This window comes from Sus scrofa, chromosome 17, assembly GCF_054392235.1.
Source record: "Sus scrofa isolate SSC_HxYL_T2T_F1_AM1 chromosome 17, Sscrofa_HxYL_maternal_Yorkshire_Landrace_v2.0, whole genome shotgun sequence".
In the NCBI taxonomy this organism is placed as follows: domain Eukaryota; kingdom Metazoa; phylum Chordata; class Mammalia; order Artiodactyla; family Suidae; genus Sus; species Sus scrofa.
Window position 1 is genome coordinate 16,088,206 of NC_139399.1, and position 24,551 is coordinate 16,112,756.

Below are 24,551 nucleotides of genomic sequence, written 5' to 3' on the forward strand. Positions count from 1 at the left end.
TCCTCTGCTATCCCAGTTTCCCTTAACAGACTGTTACTTCCACAGAGAACTATCAGGGTAGGCAGGATTCATTCTAATAAGCCCATTCCACTTGCGAACACCTAAAAGTCTAATTTAAAGGTTGTTTTTTGTTTTGTTTTGTTTTGTTTGAAAAACAGAAAAATATGGGACTTTCATAGCTTTCTTTATTTTTTATTTTTTTTTTGGCTTTTTAGGGCCACACCCGTGTCACATGGAGGTTCCCAGGCTAGGGGTCAAATCAGAGCTACGGCCACCGGCCTATACCACAGCCACAGCAATGCAGGATCCAAGCCACATCTGCAACCTACACCACAGCTCACAGCAATGCCAGATCCTTAACCCACTGAGCAAGGCCAGGGATCAAACCTGCAACCTCATGGTTCCTAGTCAGATTCGTTTCTGCTGCACCAGGACAGGAACTCCTCATTGCTTTTTTTAGACCTCAGTGCCCTGAGACACAAATGGAGACTAGGAAGTAACTATCTGGCTGTTGAGTGACAAACAATAAAAACAAAAACAAAACAAAAACAAAAAACCAAAAAAACAAAACAAAACAAAACCCTGAACAAAAAACAAACAAAAAACCTGGTCTGTTCTCTTTGTCCCAGAGCGTGCCACCTAGTGGTACGATTTGTTGCAGTTACAGAGAGGAAAGCCTGTGAAAGACTTATCTGGGTTTCATCTCATTATGTTTATATTCAGAGCCTTCCCGTGAAAACAGCTAAAAGCTATGGATGTCAAGATTGGTATCTCCGTTACCCAGATCTATTTATTTGTTTATTAGTCACGTAACTCAAGCAGCAATCAGACTCCTGCACTATACCAGCTACTTGTGCTTCCCTGGCCAAGCTGGGCATTCTCTCCCCAAATTTAAGATCCTCTTGTAGAACATTAAACTCTAACTAGCTTTGAGGATTTCTATGTAGTCCTCTGGAAACCTAGAGGAAATAAAAATTTTAAAAGCCTTTTGAATATGTCCTATTTAAAGAAATCTTAGAGAAAGATGGTGTGGTTCAAAGAAGAAAAGAAATTCCAAAAACAAAAAGAAAAAAAAAAGAAAGAAAAAATTTTAAATAAATAAAACAATTTTCCATAGAAAAGCAAAATGAGATTTTAGGTTTATGAATGGAGTCATACTTTTTAAAAATATTCTGAAGACAAAGAAAAGAATAAAATGACAAATTTGCCCCCATTTGACAACCCACTGAAGTGACATGTACCAAAGGAAATATCGTACTCTGTTCAGGGACAATATTGCTGATATGACTGTGACCTTCCAAATCTAGAAAACGTTGCCAGCTTACTTGGAATATTTCAATATTGGGAGACAGAAAGAATCTTATTTTACATCTATATGATAATGCTGCCATTATCTAAATGATTTCTGAAGGTGTAGAAACTCAGTTCCTGGTTGCCAAATGCCTATGTAGAATGATGACTCAGGATTAGGAGCACTGGACAGTCCTTTCAAAGCCCTTACAGAAAGGAACTTATGGGGAAAAAGAGAACAGACTGTGGGAGAGAGAGGAAAGGTAAATTTGAAGCTTAGCCCCATATAAACTAGTTGGACACTTTTTGAGAATACAAGAGAAGCCGCATTTTTGTTCCACAGGGCAGAAATGTTAAGGGGAGTTTGAACTGGGAAGAAGTCTGTGCAAAATGCTAAGGAACTATTGTGACATTTTATCTGGAGGGCAGTTATTCAGATGTTTTCATTTGATCTGCTACCAATGTTTTCTGACCATCTTGGCATAAAAAGTCCTTGTAGCTTTCTTGAGTTTCCCTTTTAGAAGTATATTCCAGCTGCGCAAAACTCACATATTTATGATGCAGGGCTCTTTATGACATTCAAACATAGAATAGCAAATTTATGCCAAGAAAGTTTTTCTTGGAAAACTGATATGTGAAATTATGTAAGGTCCTTATATCCCTGTATTATTTACTCCATGAAATCCCATCTCTATCCTAAAGCTTCAATACAAAGATTATAATGATAACTCTCCAACTCTATTGAAAGAAACAGAAAGATGCTAATGAGTGATATCCTTCATTGGGAAGCCAATATTTTCCTGAATTTGGTCTAGCTACTTAGTGAAATCTCTAAAGCCTTTGAAATAATATAAGGATTCCAAAATATTTTTGTCTATTTAAATAAAAGTAGACTAAGAGCCTTAACCACATAGAAACACTTAGAGATTAAATGGACTTTATTCTTCACACTGACACCAAATATTCTAAAAATTCTTTTCAACCAAGGCATTGCAGTTTAGAATTCTGATGTTGAATAATTTTTTTTCCTTTTTCTTTTTCTTTTTTCTTTTTTTTTTTTTCTTTTGCCACAGCCATGGCATGTGGAAGTTCCCATGCTAGGGGTCAAACCCACAGCACAGCAGTGACCCAAGCCACTGCAGTGACAACGCTGGATCCTTAACCCACTGAGCTTCATGAGAATTCCCTAAGTTGTTGACCGCTTTTATCTTAAAGGGTTTTTTTCCCCCCAGTGAAATAAAGTGCTTTGGAAGATTAATTAAAATGGGGAATTACTAGACAAAAATTTCAGGATGAATCCAGAACTTAGTCTACGGAAACCCAAGTAAAGTCAGAAGTTGGGACCACTGGTGACCTAAAATCCCATCTGGGACAAGGAAAGCCACACAGGCACTCTGGTGGTGGACAGCCACTTTCTTGGTCACAGCCACAGTAAACTTTCTCTTGGAGCTCCTTCTATCTTATCAGGACTTGCTTTGAAAAAAAGGCATGGATTCTTATGTCCTACAACCTCTTTCTTGTTGTTCCCGAAATATCTGCTTTTCATGATAAGGGTTTTTTCTTTGTCGTTTTGTTTTCTTTTGTTCTCTGACTGTGCTCACTGCATGATGAAGTTCCTGAGCCAGGGAGAGAACCTGAGCCCTAGCAGTAAAAATGCCAAGTCTTTAACTGCTAGGCCACCAGGGATCTCCCGTGATAAGGTTTTAATGCTGACTTTCCATCAGGGTTTCAACCCTGGCATTATTGATCTATGGACCAGATAATTCTTTGTTGTGAGGGGTGGTTCTGCACATTGTAGGATGTTTAGCAACATCCCTGGCTATTATCCACTAGCACTCCCATCGCCTAGGTGTGACCACCAGAAATGTCTCTAGATTTTGCTAGATGTCCCCTGGGTAGGGGTTTCTCTTATTGAAAACCCCTGCTTTAGATGATAATGAAAGTAATGAAGGAAGGTTATAAATGCTCCTGTCATTTTTCACCTTCTCATAGTATGAGACACCATGATACAGACCTAGAAGACATAGCCTAGCTTAGCCCTGGCTCTGTCCTTGCCAGTGACCTTGAACTAATCTCTCTACTTCTTTGAGCTGCCATTGCTTCTTTTTGAGACTAAAGATGTACTCATTGATTTTATTCATACACAATATGAATAAAAGTGGTTCATGGTTTGGTGAGCAGATAAGCAATGATTACAATAAAAGCTTTATGTGTAAACTGGAGGTTTCCCACACCTTAGTGAGGAGCGAGATAGATGTCAGAGCCCTTGGCTAATCCCCTATCAGATGTGTCCATGTGTTGCATGTTCTACAGATACACAATTTGCTGTCTGTCACAGGGCAAGAGCAGTGCTGGCTTCCGGGCTGGGTGCAGCCACCATTCCCTCTGAGACAGTGCTGCCAGGCACCCACACCACCCAGTCCACTCTCCCTCATGAGGGTGAGGTTATCCCGACCTCTCACCTTCTCAGCCTCTTGTACACCCTCAGTCCCTGTCCCAGGAGGTTCCTACTTGGTGAGGTGCTCTTCTGTTCCCCTCTATACTGAACACACAGTGGGGTATGATCATCATACCCCAGAGAACATCCACATTTCAAAGTTCTCCTCAGTTTTACCCAAAGGAGGTCATTCCCTGACCAACAAAACCCAAAGGTTATTCTGAAAGCACTTCAAAGTCCTAAGTAAAACACCTTTTAGAATACTAAAAGCCAAGATGAAAGATTTTCACTGCAAGCTATTTTTTTCCTTTTAAATATAAAATACCACCCACACAGAACAAAACCAAGTATCATTATTGCCTGCAAAAGTGAAAGTTGAAGTTGTGGATTTCTTTCTAAAAATTATTTCATGAAATCCAGCCAGATAGCACAAGTGAGTTTACTTGTGGAGTAAACACTTTATTCTTCAGTTTCCTGCTGTTTGGTTTGTGAATTATCCAGACCTTGTGGTTTTCCTCAGGCCGCTCCATTTTTAGTCTTTTCTAACACTTGGTGTGTCTTTGAGCATGAAAGGACAAACTCAATCTCTTTAGGGACTTTGCTTTTCTACTTTTCTATTTAATTTATACAATATGTTATAAATGGTCAATTCTGGATAGGTGTCAAGGCAGCTTAACGGAACTGAATCCAGCTATCTGGTATTGGTGGGAGACTGTGGAGCATGGTGGCTGCAGATACCCTCCGCCTCAGCGTCCTCAGTTGGCCTCAGCTCCTGGCCCATCTGACCTGCCGGTGGGACACCTTTGCACTGTTAAAAGTTACTGGGGGGAGATGGGATTAAGATGGTGGAATAGCAGGACTGGAGCTCAACTTCTCTCCTAAAAACAACAAAATTCACAACTAAAGGCTGAGCATTCTTCACCCAAATGGACCAGAAACTTTAAAAAAGATATCCTACTCCAGAAGAAAAAGAGGAGGACACATCAAGAGGAGGAGGGGCGATTTCGTGATATAAACAACTCCATACCTCCTGGGTGGGAAGCCCCACAGACTGGAAACTAACTGGCTCACAGAGACTCACATACAGGAGTGAGAGTTGAGCCCCACATCAAACTCTCACATGTGGGGATCCGGCACTGGGAGAAAGAGCCCCTGGAGCATCTGGCATTGAAGGCCAGTGGGGCTTGTATGCAGGAACTCCATGGGACTGAGGAAACAGAGACCTCATTCTTAAAAGGTGCACACAGGCTTTCACCTGTACTAGGTCCCAGGGCAAAGCAAAGTCTCCATAGGAATCTGGGTCAAACCTGACTGCAGTTCTTGGAGGACATCCTGGGAAAACAGGAATGAATGTGGCTTGTTGTGAGGGAAGGATATTGAAAGCAAAGTTCTCAGAAATATTCAGCAGCCATACCTTTCTCTGGAGGTGGCCATTTTGGGAAAATCTGGCCCCACCCATCAGTCAGACAGCACTGAAAAACCCCAGGGCAAACAACAATCCAGGTGGGATCACAGCCCCTCAGCAAACAGGCTACCTAAAGACCCCTCAGTCACACAGCTGATTCTAATCGCATCCAGAGAAAAAGTCCCACCCACCAGAGGGATTAGAATCAGCTCCACCAACCAGTGGGCAGGCATCAGCCCCTCCCATCAGGAAGCCTACAGCAAGTCCCCCATACCGACCTCAGCCACAAGAGGGGCAGACACCAGAGGTAAGAGAGGCTACAACTTTATTATCTGTAAGAAGGTCGCCACACCAAAAACCTATAAAAATGAAAAGACAGAGAACTATAACTCAGAGGAGGGAGAAAGGAAAAATCCCAGAAAATCAGCTAAGCAATGAGGAGATTCTCAGCCTCCAGGAAAAAGATTTTAGACTGTTGATGCTGAAGATGATGCAAGACACTGGAAATAAACTGGAGGCAAAGATGGATAACTTACAGGAAACACTGAGCAAAGAGATACAAGATATGAAACTTCAACAAGAAGAGATGCAAAATACAATAACTGAAATAAAAAATTCACTAGAAGCAGCTAACAGCAGAATACAGGAGGCAGAAGAATGAATAAGCAAGGTGGAGGACAGATTAGTAGAAATTATGAATGCGGAACAGAAAAGAGAAAAAAAGATTGAAAACAAATGAAGAGAGTCTCAGAGAACTCTGGGACAACGTTAAATGCACCAACATCCATATTATAGGGGTGCCAGAAGGAGAAGAGAGAGAGAAGGAGACAGAAAAAATATTCCAAGAGATAATAGCCAAAAACTTCCCTCACATGGGAAAGGAACCACTCACTCAAATCCAGGAAGCACAACGAGTACCATATAAAATAAACCCAAGGAGGAACACCCCGAGACACATACTAATTGAACTGACCAAAATTAAAGACAAAGAGAAAATCTTGAAAGCAGCTAGGGAAAAGAAACAAATAACATACAATGGAACCCCAACAAGGTTTTAGGCAGATTTTTCAGCAGAAACTCTGCAAGCCAGAAGGGAGTGGCATGATATACTTAACGTGATGAAAGGAAAAAACCTCCAACCAAGATTACTTTGTCCAGCAAGGCTCTCATTCAGATTTGAAGGAGAAATCAAAACCTTCGCAGATAAGCAAAAGCTAAGAGAATTCAGCAACACTAAACCAGCCTTACAAAAAATATTAAAGGAACTTCTCTAGGCAGAAAAGACAAGACAGCAACAGGAAACAAAAATTCCACAAATGACAAGGCTCACCAGTAAAGGTATATATACAGTAAAGATACAAAATAATCCATGCACAATTATGCCACCAAAATCAGAAACCATGAGAAGAGTTGGGTACAAATGCAGGGCACTGGAGATGAACTTTGAATTAAGAGAACAACTTAAAACAATCTCATATACATATAGACTCATATCAAAACTTCAATATATCTGCAAACCAAAAATCTACAATTGATATACAAACAAATAAGAAAAATCAATGGAAATACAACACTAAGGATAGTCATCAAACCAGAAGAGGAGAGAACAAGAGAAGAAGGAAAGAAAAAAGAGCAACAAAAACAAATCCAAAGCAATTAATAAAATGGCAATAAGAACATACATATCAATAATTACCTTAAATGTTAATGGACTAAATGCCCAACCTAAAGACACAGACTGGCTGAATGGATACAAAAACAAGACCCATATATATGCTGTCTTCAAGAGACCCACTTCACTTCTAGGGACACATACAAATTGAAAGTGAGAGGATGGAAGAAAATATTTCATGCAAACGGGGATCAAAAGAAAGCTGGAGTAGCAATACTCATATCAGACAAAATAGACCTTAAAATGAAGAATATTTCAAGGGACGAAGAAGGTCATCACATAATGATCAAAGGATCAATCCAAGAAGATGATATAACAATTTTAAATATCTATGCACCCAACACAGGTTCATCACAATATATAAGGCAACTTCTAACAACCTTAAAAGGACAAATCAACAATAACACAATCATAGTGGGGGTCTTTAACACCCCACTTACAGCAATGGACAGATCAACCAGACAGAAAATCAGTAAGGAAACACAGGCCCTGAATGACGCATTAAACCAGATGGACTTAATAGATATTTAGAGGACATTCCATCCAAAAGCAACAGAACACACATTCTTCTCAAGTGCACATGGAACATTCTCTAAGATGGGTCATATCCTGGACCACAAATCCAACCTCGGGAATGTTAAGAAAATTGAAATCATATCAAGCATCTTTTCTGACCACAACGCTATATGACTGGAAATCAACAACTAGAAAAAAACTGCAAAAAACACAAACACGTGGAGACTCAACAACATGCTACTAAACAACCAATGGATCACTGAAGAAATCAAAGAGGAAATTAAAAAATACCTAGAAGCAAATGACAACGAAGATACGACACTCCAAAACCTATGGGATGCAGCAAAAACCGTTCTAAGAGGAAAGTTTATAGCAATACAAGTCCACCTCAGGAAACAAGAAAAAGGTCAAATAAACAAGCTAACTTTACATCTAAAGCAGCTCAAGAGAGAAGAACAGACAAGACCTAAAGTTAGTAGAAGGAAAGAAATCATAAAGATCAGAGCAGAAATCAAGGAAAAACAAAGAAAACCATAGAAAAGATCAATGAAACGAAAAGCTGGTTCTTTGAAAAGATCAACAAAATGGATAAACCCTTAGCCAGACTTATCCAGCTATCTGGTATCACTTGTGGTGGTTACCGGCAAGTTTGGAATTTGTGTTTTGTAGGAACTTCCATCATTCATTCCAGGGCTACTTCCTACTACTATGAATTGATCTAATACTGCTTTGGGGTTACTGTGGCAGAACCCAATATCCCCAAGCTACCAGCAAAGCAGATCCCTTACCTTCCATGGAGGCCATGTGATGAGCCTATCGAAGGAGCTGTGCCCAGGCAGTCACGTCCCCACAGGTGTGCCCTGCACAGCCAGCCTGGAGCCCTGTGTCAAGGCCCAGGGAACCAAGGTAGGAGGCACAATGAAAAGTTGCACCATTATCAGGTGTAAAAAACCCTTCCTGGAAAAGTGCGTGTTACATGGGCTTCTTTGCTTCCACTTGGCAGGACAAAATCCAACCTTCTTGGCTCTTCACCCCAGAAGAGGCAGGTGCTAGCAGGTATGGACGATCTTGAAGGTAAGGCTGAGAATCTCTGAGACAGACTGAGTTCCAGAGGAGGTGGTAAGATTAGAATGAGCCTAGGTGCTGAGCTAGAATCTGGAGTCACTTACCTTCCATTCTGCTTAACAATGACAAGAAAACATTTTTTTTACTGGCCTGTCCTATGACATGTGGACATTCCCTGGGCCCTGGGAATCAAACCTGTGCCATAGTGGCAAACTGAACCACAGCGGTGACAATGCCAGATCCGTAACCTGCTAAGCCACCAGGGAACTCCAGAAGAAAACACTTTTTAATGACACTCTTTGATCTAGACTCTGACCTCTCATTCAAACTGATGTGAAAATTTAAACCAACACAATTCAACTGTATGTTTCTCCTCAAATATGCTCTGTACCAGTATAATTCAAAGGAGTCTCAAGTTTTAGAAAGGCAATATCATGACCACCTTCCGAAATTTTATAATTTGGGTGAATAATAATCTCTTCTACTTGTGAGAAAGGTGTTTCTTTTGTTATCTTTGATAGGTTTAAAATGCCAGTGCCAAATATCTGACACGGGAAGCCTAGGAGGGAAAAATAAATACCAATTTGAAATAGGAGGACTGGTCTTTGATACTGGTCCTTGTTCCTTTCAGTTGATCTTTGAAAAAGAACTAGGAAAAAAATACCACATATGAGATATATTTATGTACCTAATTTCTCTACCTGGCAATTTATAACCAATAGTAGCAGGGCTGAATCTGCAAAGATTTAGTTTAAAACATTGGAAAATGTACATTTATGCAGTTATGTCATGTCTAAGCAAAAATACAAGAACGTGACTATCCCTTTCTGAGAGAAACTGTTCAGGAGATGTCTACATTTTTTTTTTTTTTTTGTCATGGAAAATCACAGGCAGTTCACCAGCCTGAAAGCCATGCTTCCATGAAATTCAGAACTGACAAGAAAGAATGACTTTATACAAGTCCCTCTGTAACCATAAGGAGTAGTGGGGTATCCCAGAGAAAGAGAACCAGGCACGGCTTTCTTGACCAAACAGAAGCCATTTTCAACATAATTCATATGGTAATCTAAGACTGGCCACAATGATTGGCCTTGTACAATTATCAGTAATTAATGATCTTAAAGGGAAAAGAATGTAGAGACCACAGTAGACAAAAACATGAGCATCTGCCCTCTGCTGGTTCCCTAAGACTAAGATCACATCCTTTAAATACTACAGTGCTGACAAGGGCAGATAAGCCAGATTTGCCTCTCTGGTGCAGTTCCTGGTCACTTCATCCATGTTACGGTTTTCTGATTATGTTTCACTTTCCTGTGGTGGAGAGAGAGGAAAATAGAAATATAAATGGCTTTTACAAGAAATTGGCTAAATTGTTTGCTGCTGTCTTAAAAATCCCGTTTGTCAAACCTTTGCAAAAAAGGAAAAACCAAGGTACTGAACTTGATGCTTGAGAAGGCAAGAAAAAAGCACTCTTCTTCAAGCGTGTGCCTACTCTTACAATGTGAGGTTATAACCTGTTGAGGAAAGGAAAAAGAAACTTTAAAATGGAAGCTAAGTATATTTTTGTTAACAGCTGCTGCTAGAATTATAGAAAGGAAGCTGTTGAACTGAGAAGGCCAGCAAGACAAACTGAGAGAGGAACAGAGAAACTGCTGCAGAAAAAAGAACATGAAATTGTCTTTGACACTTCTGACAAATATCTGAGGCTGCACGTGGTCAAAATCTAACTTAACTTCTGCCTGCCACCCACCCAAACCTTCCTTTATCCCAGGACACTCTACAGCAAAGGGCATATTGTATCAGTGGTTGCAAAAGTGAACTCTAGCCAGGACCTGCTGATTCTGGGAAATTGGGACACTGATGCTGAGAAATTATTAAATAAGGCAGGGCATTGATTATAATGACCCCAAATAAGTGAGTGGCAATGAGGAGGAGGGGAAGTTATGGTAGAATCGTGATTTTCTTAATCACATAATTCACTCACTTAAGGCATATGACTGAATCACTGTAGGATGCTTAGGATATTCACTGATATGTGAAACCACGACCAGAGACAATTTGAGTTCCCTCATCTCCAAAGGAAGTCCTCTACCCTTTAGCTACTCCCACCCCCCAACCCCTGCTCTCACCAGTAAACAACCACTAATCTTCATCTCTCCAGGTGTCCCTGTTCTAGATGTTTCACACAAATGCAGAAGACGTGCTTATTGTGACTGACTTTACCCACTTAGCAACATGGTTCAAGGTCCATTCAAGCTGTGCCAGTATCAGTGCTTCATCCTTTTTACGGCTGAGTAATATTTCACTGGAAGGACAGACCACATGTGTTCAGCCTTTCAGCAGTCGCTGAGCAATGGAAGGGGAAACTCTTGTGGCCTTTGTGATGAGCTTCTCCTACCCCTGCCCAGGAGCACCTTTGTTTATACTCATGGAAACCGCGTAGGTCCTAATTAGACTCCAGGTAGGCTGGTGGGTCCCTAATCCATACATACTGCTATGAGGTATGCAAAAGCGCATGGGGGGTCTCAGTAAGTGCGGGGTGAGGAGTGGGGGGCACTGAAGCAAGAAAATGTCACCCAGGCTCAGCTTCAACCAAGAAGGAGTAGCTGGTCTGGGTTCCTTCAAAGGACAAAGATATATTTTGGATCACAATGTCCACTGGGCCAGGAAGTCTCACTTGGAGACAGGGCTCCGGTCTATGACCAGGAGCTCAGCTGGAGCAATTCCTGGAGGATAGAATGGATGCTAGTGACTGTCTGAGGGCCCCGGGGCAGGCCTTGCCTAGCAACCCTTCCTGTCAATATCCCAGTGCTTGGGATGGATGGGGCAGGAGAATCAGGTGCTACTGGAGAAGGGCGGACTGTCAGCATCCTCTCTTGAGATGGGAGCAGTCAGCAGGGCCATCCGAGGCCAGCTGGCAGCAGGAGTGGACCCTGGGGTGTTTTCTGTTTGGGATGTGACAGCATCCCGGGTTCAAAAGAGCCCAACCCGCTTAGTTCCTCCGAGAGGATCACGGCCGAAGAAGCATGAAGAGACCCAGGCTTTCTGCACGTTCACTCACAGGATTTATTTGGGCTTGTGAAATTGAAAGCTGCCATGACAAAAGGAGAGAAAAGCAGATAGGATTCATTCTTGAATCAGCCCAGTTAAGGGCGAGTTTCTCGGTCGTATCTTTTCTCTAGGCTATGGCTTTTGACAGTCTTCTTCAGTCACTGTGGTAAAAGAAATAACAGGAAGATAGAAATGCTCCATTTTAATTGTTCATAAAAGCTGTCTAATTTTACCACACAACTACAGGTATACCAATCCATTAGTATAATAAGCCAGTTTATGCTGTCACCATCTGTGCCTGTGCTCCGCAGAATTGTAAACCCAGGGTTTTGTTCGTTTTGATTTTGTTTTTCCTGAATCACTTGGAGGAAAAACCACATGACAAGGAAAGGCTCCACACTGGTGTTTATATAGGTCTTGTTTGCCCAGACTCTACGTTTGCCGTGGGTCAAGGAAAATCACAAAGAAGGACAAAGAAGGAAAGAGCCATGGGATAGGTGAAGAGGTAAATGGCTACCATGATTTTCTCCATTTTTGTCTGCACGGCAAGAGTCCTTCCAACAGTCCCCTGTGCATTTCCAAGAGGAGTCCCACAGACACATGTTCAAAGCCCACTCCTTCTGCCCTCTTCTCCAGTCATCACCTCAACACCAAACCGGCCCTCACCTGCCACAGGATGCCTATTGGTAAAGGGTGTCGTTACCCACTGTGTCAGAAGGGTTTGAGTCTCTGTGGTTCTCTTGTGTTCTAACCCACGTACATCATCCAGTCGCCACTTCCATCAAGCCTCCCTCTCTCACGTCTCTAAAATCTTTGATGGTCTCCCGTCTTCTCCAATCCTGCCCACGTCACACCTTCCCCGTGTGTTCCATTTCTGACTGACTCTGACTGAATGTTCTCCTGATTCATCCCTGTGAAACTTGTAGAGAGTGAACCATATCATGAAAAATCCCTTGCTTCCCACTTAAAACATATTTTGTGTTCCTATTCATATACAGAAAATTTGAATCCCTTCCTGTGGCATATTAGAAACTTGTCTTACTTAGCTCATGATGACCCGTGCAGAGTTTCTCTTTCAACATCCACACATTTTTTTTTTCTTTTTTTGTCTTTTTGTGCTTTTAGGGCTGCACCCACGGCATATGGAGGTTCCCAGGCTAGGGGTCTAAACCGAGATGTTGCTGCCAGCCTACGCCAGGGCACAGCAACATGAGATCCGAGCCATGTCTGCAACCTACACCACAGCTCTCGGCAACGCCGGATCCTTAACTCACTGAGAGAGGCCTGGGATTGAACCTGAAACCTCATGGTTCCTAGTCAGATTTGTTTCTGCTGCACCATGATGCAAACTCTATCTATCATCCATATGTTTTTAGATGACTTTTTAAAAAATATGTTAAGAGCACAGCTTGAGCAACAGGGAGGGCTGGGTTTACGCTGCAGCCTCAATATGCTCCTGCTTTATAGCAATGAACGTCATTTAAGCAGGCTTTCTCACACTGCGTCCAAACTGTCAATTCCTTCTGGTGGTTCACCTTCACAACTTATTCCTAAGGCCATCTTTACTCCCCCTGGTCTGAGGTAACGTCCTTTCCCTCCTGGGTTATTGGGGTGGATCTCCACTAACTGCTTTCTCCACGCCTCCCCCTGCATCCAAAAGATGACTTTCAGCAAACCAGCCTTTTGAAGTTTAAGTCATGGGCTTGGAGTCTGAATCCTTGAACGATTCCTCTTTTCCCTCAGAGTAAAGCACAGACCGTCCCCACGGCTTCCCAGGCCCGATGGGAGTTTGACTTCTCTGACCACAGCCTTCTTTCTGACTCGGCTCCAGATAACCCACATCACTGCTACTCATCAAACACTCCTGACTCTTTTCTTCACTGTATCATGTGCCTGAAAAGCTCCTGCTCAGACACGTGCCTGGACAGCTCTGCCAGCTCGATGCCTATGTCAGGGAGAGTCAATTTACAGCTGGGATGGAAACGCTCCCTTGCTATCTGTGGGGAGCCTGAATGTCTGGGTTCCCTTTTTGCCGAGATAAGGGCAGTGGGATCTATGACGGGCTGTCTAAAATTTAAGATAAGGCACCTTGAGTCCTTGTGCATGACCCCCAGTGCTTGCCTATATTCTCTCTTGATGGGCTGGATCCTTCCCCATAAATAAAAGCCTTCCTTGAGTTGAGTTGGCTCTGGGATGGCAGGTGGCTCCTTTCAAATATCTAAACTGGGGAATGATTTGCACCTCCTCCAATTCTTTGTTCTCACACCCCTGCTCAGCCAGCCACCTTTAAAACTCCTCTCCAGTTCCCAAGTACCCCTACTTCGCTCAGCTTTTCCACATGCCTAATCACCTTTCCCTGCACTGTGTACAAAATGCTTGTCACTCATGGAATGGATGCCTCAGCCACTGTGTCAAATTCCTGAGACAAGACCTTGCTCCAACCATGAAGGGCTGCTGGCAGGAGAAGACTGTGAAAGACATAACAAAAAAAAAAAATGTAAACGAAAGCAAGACATAGAATTCATGGCTTAGAGTTGGAAAGAAATCCAGGAATTGGTGTGTTTGGCCCATTGCTCTATGAGAAGATGACTGATGTTGGGTGGAGGTGAGGAACTGGAGTGTAGGCAGCGTGATGATGAAACTGTGATTGAAGGACCTGAGAAGACAGCCAGCAGCCAGAATCTTCACCTAAGATGTGAGCCTTTAACAAAGTGATCAGAGAAGAGGCGGAGCTTGGTCCAGGAAGAAACAGGACTACTTTACATTGAGGGTAGGAGGGATCATGTTGTCCTTGGTGACAGTTAAGGGAACAGAGATGCACTGACTTTATTCTTGATCAGATCAGATCTGGCGGGGAAATAGATGAACTCTCCACCTCACTCTTAGGTGAGCTTTTCCTTGTTTTCCCTTTACGCTCAGTGATGTTTAGAAAGTCAAACATCCCAATTTCTTTGCACATACGGGCTAGAAATTTGAACAACATATGCAGAAGCCTACTTTATCCCATCTCAGGGTAACGGATTGTTCTTCTGCCTTGGAGGGTGAGTGTATTTAGCATCTTGCCTGGCATCTGCTAGGGCCTCGATAAATGTAAATTCCATTGCCCATCCCAGCTTATATCAGAAAAGACGTGTCCACATGGTGGAGTTCTTCAGCCTTTCAACCCTGGAGTCTGCTTGTCCTAAACTTGAACTCAGGAGCTTTCTAAAATGCTATACACATGGGGAATTATTTACATTCTTTATGTCTATTTTCTTAGTTCTAAAAGAAGGAGAACAATGGCCAGGGAGTTAGTGTTGGAATATAATTTGTATACATTTTCAGTTAGAAACTTAAATCTACCAATCCAATGCATGCCTGCTCATAAATATTTTAAGAACCTATGTAAAGGCTCTTTAAAAGTCATTTCTTATAACCAGCATGTTGGTTAATAAATCTGTGGCTAATATGAGTTGGCATTAAATGTTTCTAGATATGCATAAAATAAAACAAATACCAAATGCTTTCTGTTAGTCTTTCAGTCTATGATATTACCAAAGGGAGATCAGGATGATGAAACATGGGAATAGTAGCTGTCTTAGACTGAGATACTGGTAAAAAATATTCTTCAAAGTAGTTCATGAATCATAACCCTGTGCCCATAACGTGATTCCTTTACTTCACCTTTTACTGCAAGACAGGTCGCTTTTACTGCTGCTGGCTTCTGATGGAGAGCTAGATACAAGAAACAGAATGAGTTTTAAGGTTAGGAAGCACTGTCATTTAATGTGGAGAAATGTTAAAAAAAAAAAAAAGCCAGATTTGTACTAATTGCTTATTTAAGATGTACCAATACTTACTTTATTTCCCACGTCCCACTCAGGGATCATATGGTAAGTGTTTAAACTTTTTCTAGTGTTAGCCTAACTTTTAAATATGTTAAGCAGTTTTAAAATTTCAAACCAAAAGCCCACCTATTACTTGCTTTTCTCTCTTTTGTCCACATCAAAGACAGGATGAAGTATTCACATAAATATGATAGGGGTTCTCAAGGTTAAACAGATAATTTACATATAAATTCTTAAATTATCATATCTTCAAGTCTATTATTTCCATCCAATGACCATGTGACTATTCATTACTTCACTTCTGTTCATGAGGTCCTTAAGGAGGCCTCTCATCTTCCCACGGTTTAGTTACACTTTTGTGCTATTTATACGGTCTCCATTTTTCCTTTGGCCCTTAGGCTCCCTTTCTTTGCTTCCTACTGAGGAGGAATGTCGTGGTGTCAAGTTCCTATGAAAGGGTTACAAGTCTTTGGCCACAGATGATAAAATCAGGTTTGAACCCCTAACTCAGGACTGTAAATCCAGACAGAACACTGGCTGAAATCAGATACACTGGTGCAACTATTTCCTTCTGTCTCGTGAGGAGGTGTGGACTAAGAGGCACAGGCTGTGGCCAGATTACTGGGGTTTGCATGTGCAAATGAAACTAGAAAGCCTTGAGAGAGCTACTCTGGGCCATGTGGGAGCAGAGCAGTCATTTTGGAGAGAATGGACGTGGACAAGAAGAGAGGATGTCAATCATACAGCCTTCAGGTGATGGAGCCAATGGCCTAGTTCCTGACCACCCAGTTCATTGCCACCCTTTCGTGGTTCCTCCCTACATCGTTTCTTGCCCCTGCATCCCCGACACCATTTACTAGTGCTCTAAACGCTAGGCTGTCATGACCAGATTTTGTTATTCACGATCAAAGATACCCTCTATAACATCTCTTCCAAAAGTCAGGTTGATTTCTTGCAACGATTCAGATGTTTCATGAGATGCCTTAAGTCAGAGCATAGGAAGACTGATGCCCAATATCCTTCAATTAAGTCAGTATATAGCAATTTAATGATTATGTAAGTGTGCATATGAAGCATGCAGAATATTACCCCGAATTTAACTGGTGGTTGCTCACTTATCCATAAATGAAGTACTAACTTGGGAAATTGTGGGGAGGAGATGCAGGAGGCTGAGGAAGGGAACTAGCCTGACGGTACAGTTCCGAAGGCAGGGTTTCTAACCAAGGAGAAAAAGCCTACCCACCAGCACAGTTCTGAGGGCAGGTTTAGAAATAGGGAAAAGGGCTTACCCAGCGGCACCATTCTGAGGGCAAAGCCTACCCACCAGCACAGTTCTGAGGGCAAATTAGAAATAGGGAAAAGGGCTTACCCAGCTCACTTGCTAACCCAACAACAACAGCAACAATAACAAAATGAAGGCTTTGCACAACAGTGCAAGAATAAAAATCGCTTCTTGGAAAAGTCAGTCTTTTCTGTTATTTACTTATTATTCAGTCTTTCCTGTTATTTGTTTGTTATTCTTTGTTATTTTCCTATATTGTTTTGTGACTCAATAAAATTGGAACAACGAAAAATTGGAACAGTAATAAAATAATAAGAGCTTCACCTTGGCTGAATTCCCCCATTCAGATCCAATGTAGTTAAAAACAAAGGATTCATTAGTTTGTTACAAGTAAGAATAGGTTTTAGGAGTTCCCATCGTGGCTCAGTGGTTGGCAAATCCGACTAGGAACGATGAGGTTGTGGGTTCGATCCCTGGCGCTGCTCAGTGGGTTGGGGATCCAGTGTTGCTGTGAGCTGTGGTGTGTGTTGCAGACATGGCTCAGATCCTGAGTTGCTGTGGCTCTGGCATAGGCCAGCGGCTACAGCTCCAATTCAACCCCTAGGCTGGGAACCTCCATCTGCCGCAAGAGCGGCCCAATAAAGGCAAAAGACAAAAAAAAAAAAAAAAAAAAAAAAAAAAAAGAATAGGTTTTAGAGTTAGGTAATTGTAGAATGTACAATAGGTTAAGAATAGGTTAGACATACATGGAAAAACATAATAATAATCTTGCTTTTAATGAATTTTGTAGAAAGCTTTTAAGTTTTAGGAAATTAAGTTGCTTTGATATAAAAAATATTTTCTCATACTGTTCCCTGACCATAACGCTTTGAAATTAGTACCCCAAGCTTTAATCTAAAAGATGAATTTTTGTAAATGTCAAATTCTTGTGCTTGCGACTTTTCTAGTTGTTAAAGATTAGTTTAAAACAATAACGAGTGGTGCTTGCTAAAATTAACCACAAGACGTTTTGTACTGAATTGCCTTATTTTCATATGTTTTTCCCCACATGATGTTTTGTACCCATTATAGTTTTATATGTGTATTGTATCCATTGGTTTTAATTAAAATCCTTAGAGTACAATGTGTATCTACTGTACCATGTAATCTAAAAGTTTAACTTTTTAAAAATATGATCTAAGCACTGTGATGTAAATTACAATTAAGCTCTCTATATAAACTGCTACTTATGCTAATAAAATTTGAGCAGTCCAGCACCCTGAAAGAAGGGACAAAGAGGTTGTCTCCGAGTGCATCCGCCGACACCATCCATTCCTGCACGAACACCCTGGCTGCTGGAGCTGGACTCCGGCAGGAAATAGAGGTGTTGATTGTAATTTCTATCATTATTTTATCAGTCTATACAAACTACAAAAATTATTTCCTTTACAATGAGGAAACTAGACCTACCTATTTACCCTAACTTCTGCATTCTCACTTCCTAAATATTGACTAAGCCAAATCATGGCTTTTATTGGGGGTACAGTAAAGAAAAAAGCTGTCTGTAAGTGCAGTAAGTCAGGCAGTGAAAGACAAAGTATGACCCCACTTATATATGGAATCTTAAAATAAAAATTAAAAATAAAAACCCTCGTAGATACAGAAAACAGACTGGTGGTTGCCAGAGGTGATGGGACAGGGGGGAGTGTAAGCAAAATGTGTAAAGAAGGCCAAACTTCCAGTTATAAAGTAAATATGTGGTGGAGATATAATGTATAGCATGATGACTATAGTTGATAATAAAGAATTGCATATTTGAAATTTTGCTAAGAGTAGAACTTTAAAGCCCTCATGAGGAGAAAATCACATTTTTGTACCTATGTATGGTGAGACATGTTGACTAGAACCATTGTGGTGATCATTTTGCAATATATACATGTCAACAAATTATGCTGTACACATGAAACTAATATGTCATATGTTAATTATATCTCATTTTTCAAAAGACCTAATCAAGCTCTGTTCCACCGAAAAAAAAGAAAAAAAAATGAAGAAGAAGAAAGGAAAATCTGCACAGGTGCCTTAATTCTCATTTTAGGAGCATATGAGCAATATTAACTAAGTGGAAAATGAGCAGAGTCCTGGGTTTTCTCTCCCTCTTTATTTGCCATCTTCTATTTTCTCACCCTCCCCCAAACTCTATGCTTTCCTGTCTCCAAATTTTAACCTTCCTCATACTTATGTTGCCCTGTCTCTATCAGTCTTCTTGGTACAACCAAATGTCAGTGGGAGGAAAATGGAGTTGCCTGGGAAATAGAACCTTCTAGAGCAATTACAGCCAATGTGGCTTTCCCTTTCCTTTTTTTTTTTTTTTTTTTTTTTTTTTTTTTGCATTTTAGGGCTGCCCCTGCAGCATATGGAGGTTCCAAGGCTCGGGGTGGAAGCAGAGCTACAGCTGCAGGCCTACACCACAGTCACAGCAACTTGGGATCCGAGCCATGTCTGCAACCTAACAGCTCATCGCAATATGGGACCCCCAGCCCACGGAGCAAGGCGAGGGATCAAACCTACATCCTCAGGGATCCTGCCTGGATTCCTTTTTGCTGTGCCACAGCAGGAACTCACCAACATGGTTTTCTATTCAAAAACTACTGAGGGTTTACTGGGTAACTTCAGTTGTTCCTGGGCCTATACAAACATGAGGGATACCTACCTGCCTATATTCTGAAAAAAATTGGTATGTATTAATATTCAATATTTCTAAATATTAACCCAAGCCATCTAGGAATCCCTACTTAAAATATTCTAAAAAACATCTGAATTTTCTCATAAAGCATTTTTAATATTAAATATAAAAAATAATGACTTTACTTACCCTTCACTTACTGTATCCTCTCTGTTCCAAAATATCTTCTTTTTATTCCATTGAAGAGCAACGATGGCAATTAGAACCAGCAAAGGTAGCAAAACGTAGAAACTGATCAAGAGGCCTTTTTTTTGAGAAGCACGATGTCGTTTCACCAAGAATTCTACATTTTTACCTTAAAACATAAGTGGACTTTTTAAGTTTTTCAAAACTGATACTCAAAGCAATGAGTACTTTGAATTATAAAAGTTTGGGATCAAAGAATATAGTCACAGAATGAATAAATTGAAAATTGTTTTCCAGTGTTCTCTTACTATGCCCCAAATGGCACTAAATATTTATGTCATATATATATATATGTTATTTTTAATTTGTATATGTATATTTAATATTATTACGTGCTACATTCTAATGTATTTTATTCTATCATATTCCCTTCTATAAACTGTTCCTTAGAACATGTTAAATTGATATTATTATCTAATACGTTCTTCCATTTTAAAAATAGAGCAAAAAAAGAACTGTTTTACAAATTATTTTAAAAAATTTATTGATGAAACTTGAGACTAAGTAAAAAAAAATAGTACACCAGTTTAAATTTCTGTAACAGATGTATAAGGTGATATTGTTTTAGTTTTGACTCTATTAATTAGAAAAATAGATATCCCTCTAGGTATTATAAAGACATTACATGAAATTAGGTGACAAAATCTATGAAAATTTGGTCCAATTAAGCAGAAGAAATAAACCAGATGGCTAAAATACAAAAAAATTAAATTAAACAATCAGAATCACCACCAAAGCCTCTATGATGATATTAAGTATAAACGAAGCTGATGCCCCCTCAAAACCACAGAAGAATCAGTAAATTTGAAACACACACACACTCCAATTATGTGTTGATTAGAGCTGATTAGGTAAATCTAAAAGAAAGTGACTTAGGAAGTTGCATATATTTTCAGAAATAAGTTAGAAATATACACAAAATTTTTGAAAATAATCAAATATGCATCAGTCTTATGCTATGGTAGAACTCAACACCTTCCTGGTCTCATCCATCAGGAAAGGTCAACTCTCTATCCGTCCAATGTCACTCTCAATTTCATATTGGAAGTGGACTGAATTACTCCAAAGTCTGATTAAAGAAACTGAACCTAATTATTACTGGATTAATTGGGAGATATCCATTACTCTATGGCACAAAGGGCTTCCACTTTGGCCGTGATGAAATTATTCCATTCCGTGGTTTCCCACTCACCCTCTCATCATAGAAACAATAAAAACAGGACAAAACACATGAGGGGACTGGTTTCTGGACGCCAACAGGACAAGCAAAACTATAATATAGGAAGCCAGGAAAACATGGTGTTGATTTATGGAAAACCGATTCTATCTGTACAAAATTTAATGATCTCAGCAGAGAGAATTGGAGTCCTAGGTAGTGCACAGCATTCCCACTGTGACTGAGGAGCAGGTGACCGAGTTCACAGCAGCAGAAATGGCTGGCATCTTCAGAGTGCAGCACTGAAGATAAAAGTTGCTGTGTAGATTATGGACCCCAGAAGCATTACGGCCAGACTCCTAGGAGTGCTTGGCAGAAGAAGAAGGAATATATACCTATATAACCGAGTTTTAATTGCACTATTTGTTGTCTTATTGTGGGCTTGGGTTCTTTACAAATTCTGGAGACAAGTCTCCTATCAGAGATGAGTGTTGCAAGTATTTTCTCCCATTCTGCAGTTTGTCTTTCACATTCTTGGATATATCACTTGCAGCACCAATGTTCTTAAATATGATGAAGTGCAGTCAATCTATTGTTGCTTTTTTTCCTTATGCTTTGGTGGCTTTGATAACAGAGCCTATGTTGTGAGGTCTAAAGATTTACTTGTGTGTGTTCTAAGTGTTTTACAAGTTTAGTTCTTTAGACAGATTTCATTCACTTTTTGTGAATGTTGTAATGTAGCAATAAAATTTCTGTCCTTAGCCTGTGGATATGTACCTGTTCCAACACCATTTGTTGAAAAGACCATTGAATTGCCTTGGTATCAAAATTCAATGACTGTAATTATGAGGCTTTATTTTTGAACTCTCTGTGCTGTTACACTGAACTACATGTCTCTTCCTGTTCCTGTCCTTAGGACAGCATTACACTGTCTTGATTATTCTAGCTCTTTTCTTTCTTTCTTTCTTTCTTTCTTTCTTTCTTTCTTTCTTTCTTTCTTTCTTTCTTTCTTTCTTTCTTTTTCTTTCTTTCTTTCTTTCTTTCCTTTCTTTCTTTCTTTCTTTCTTTTCTTTCTTTCTTTCTTTCTTTCTTTCTTTTTCTTTCTTTCTTTCTTTCTTTCTTTCTTTCTTTCTTTCTTTCTTTCTTTCTTTCTTTCTTTCTTTCTCTCTCTCTCTTTCCTTCCTTCCTTCCTTCCTTCCTTCCTTCCTTCCTTCCTTCCTTCCTTCCTTCCTTTTCTCTCTCTCTCTCTCTCTCTCATTCTTTCTTTCTTTCTTTCATGGCCACACTTGTTGCATATGGAAGTCAGGGATTGAATCCAAGCTGTAGCTGCAGCAATGCTGGATCCTTTAACCCACTGCACCAGGGCTGGGATTGGACCTGAGCCTCCACAGTGATCTGAGCTGCTGCAGTCAGATTCTTAACCCAGTGCACCACAGTGGGAACTCTTACTAGCTTTGTAATATGTTTTGAAATTTAAAAGTATGTTTTCAGTTTCAAATTTTCTTGAAAACTGTATTTTCATAATTGCTTTTGGCTATGCAGTGTCTTTGGACATTGTGTATGACTTTTTTGCAAATATGACAAAATAAGTATGGGAAGAGTGACAGAAATAATGAGTCATTCATATATCATTAGAATGTCATGTATTGCAACCGTTTGTTTTTTGTTGATCTTTTTTCTTCCCTTCTTTTGTTTTCTTCACCTGTGGTTTGTGACCATCTTTAGCATTGCATTTGTATGTGTATCAATTGTTGGTTTTTGGCTTATGGTTACCATGATGTTTTATTTTTAATGAATTTTGTTACATTTATAGTTGTACAATAACCATCACAACCCAATTTTATACCATTTCCATCCCAAACCCCCAGCACACCCCCGCCACCCCCAACCTGTTTCTTTTGGAAACCATAAAGTTTTAAAAGTCTGTGAGTCACTGTCTGTTCTGCAAAAAAGTTCATAATGTCCTTTTTTTAAAGATTCCACATGTAAGTGATAGAATGTGATGTTGGTGTCTCACTGTTTAATTTCTAGTTCTACCCATGTTGCTGCAAATGCCATTACTTCTTTCCTTCTAATGGTTGAGTAATATTCCATTGTGTATATGTACCACATCTTTATCCACTCTTCTGTCGACGGATATTTAGGTTGTTTCCATGTCTTGGCTATTGTATATAGTGCTGCAATGGTTTTCTCTGGATAGATGCCCAGGAGCGGGACTGCTGGATCAAAGGGTAATTCTATTTTTAGTTTTCTGAGGAATCTCCATACTGTTTTCCACAGTGGCTGCAGCAATTTACATTCCCACCAACAGTGTACTAGGGTTCCTTTTTCTCCACACCCTCTCCAGCATTCATTGTCTATAGACTTTTTGATGATGGCTATTCTGGTTGATGTAAGGTGGTACCTCCTAGTGGTTTTGCTTTATATTTCTCTAATAATGAGTGATGTTGAACACCCTTTCATGTTTTTTTGGCCAAGCGTATGTCTTCTTTGGAGAATAATCTGTTTAGATCTTCTTCCCATTTATTGATTTTTTTTTTTTTTGTATGGAGCTGCTGAAGGTGTTTATAAATTTTGGAGATTAATCCCTTGTCAGCTGCTTTATTTGCAAAGGTTTTCTCCCATTCTGTGGGTTGTATTTTTGTTTTGATTAGGGTTTCCTTTGCTGTGCAGAAACTTCTAAGTTTAATTAAGTCCCATTTGTTGATTTTTGTTTTTGTTGTCAATACTCTGATAGGTGGATCTGAGAAGATGTTGCTGTCATTTAGGTCAGAGAGTATTTGGCCTATGTTTTCCTCTAAGAGTTTTATAATATCTGGTCTTATTTCTAGGTCTTTAATCCATTTGGAGTTTATTTTTGTGTATGGTGTTAGGGAGTGTTCTAATTTCATTCTTTTCCATGTGGCTGTCCAGTTTTCCCAGCACCACTTATTGAAGGGGCTGTCTTTTCTCCATTGTATATTCTTGCCTCCTTTGTCACAGATTAGTTGACTGTAGGTGCCTGAGTTTAATTCTGGGCTTTCTCTCCTGTTCCACTGATCTTTATTTCTGTCTTTGTGCCAGTACCATACAGTTTTTCTGACTATAGCTTTGTAGTATAGTCTGAAGTCCAGGAGCCTGATGCCTCGAGCTCCATTTTTCTTTTTCAGGATGTCTTTGGCTATTCTGGGTCTTTTGTGCTTCCAAACAAACTTGAAAATATTTTGTTCGAGTTCTGTGAAAAATGTCTTTGGTAATTTGTTAGGGATTGCATTGAATCTGTAGATTACCTTGGGTAGTATAGTCATTTTGATAATATTGAAGTAGTAGTCTCTTATGATCCTTTGTATTTCTGTGATGTTCATAGTAACTTCTCCTTTTTCGTTTCTAATTTTATTGATTTGAGTCCTCTCTCTTTTTTGCTTGATAAGTCTGGCTAAAGGTTTATTAATTTCATTGATCTTTTCAAGAACCAGATTTTAGTTTCATTGGTCTTATCTATGATTTGCTTTGTTTCTATTTCATTGATTTCTGCTCTGATCTTTATGATTTCTTTCCTTCTACTAACTTTAGGTCTTGTATGTTCTTCTCTCTCTAGCTGCTTTAGATGTAAAGTTAGGTTTTTGTTTTCCCAAAATGGCCACCTTTAAAGGAACACACGTTGATGAATATTCCCAAGAGCTTTGCCTCCAATGTCGTTCCCCGACAATGAGCTGCAGTCACTCCCTGTTTTCCCAGAAGATCCTCCAAGAACTGTAGTCAGGACCAACCCAGATTCCTATGGAGTTTCTGCTTTGCTCTGGGACCCAGTGCATATGAAATCTTGTGTGCACCTTTCAAGAATGGGGTCTCTGTTTCCCCCAGTCCCGTGGAGCTCCTGTGCACAAGCCCCACTGGCCTTCAATGCCAGATACTCTGGGGGCTCTTTCTCCCACTGCCAGATCCCCAGGTGTGGGGACC

General features: G+C 40.2%; 1 protein-coding gene across 1 annotated transcript in view; it reads right to left on the reverse strand.

The window, feature by feature from the left end:
* Positions 1-15,099: 15,099 nt before the first annotated feature.
* ADAM3-LIKE (ADAM metallopeptidase domain 3 (cyritestin 1)) overlaps positions 15,100-24,551 on the reverse strand; it is a gene marked incomplete at its 3' end in the record, with an annotated part of 77,420 nt that continues 67,968 nt past the window's right edge. Inside the window, 2 exon segments of the mRNA NM_001097513.1 lie at positions 15,100-15,150; positions 19,400-19,565. Coding sequence (NP_001090982.1) covers positions 15,100-15,150; positions 19,400-19,565 — 217 coding nt within the window.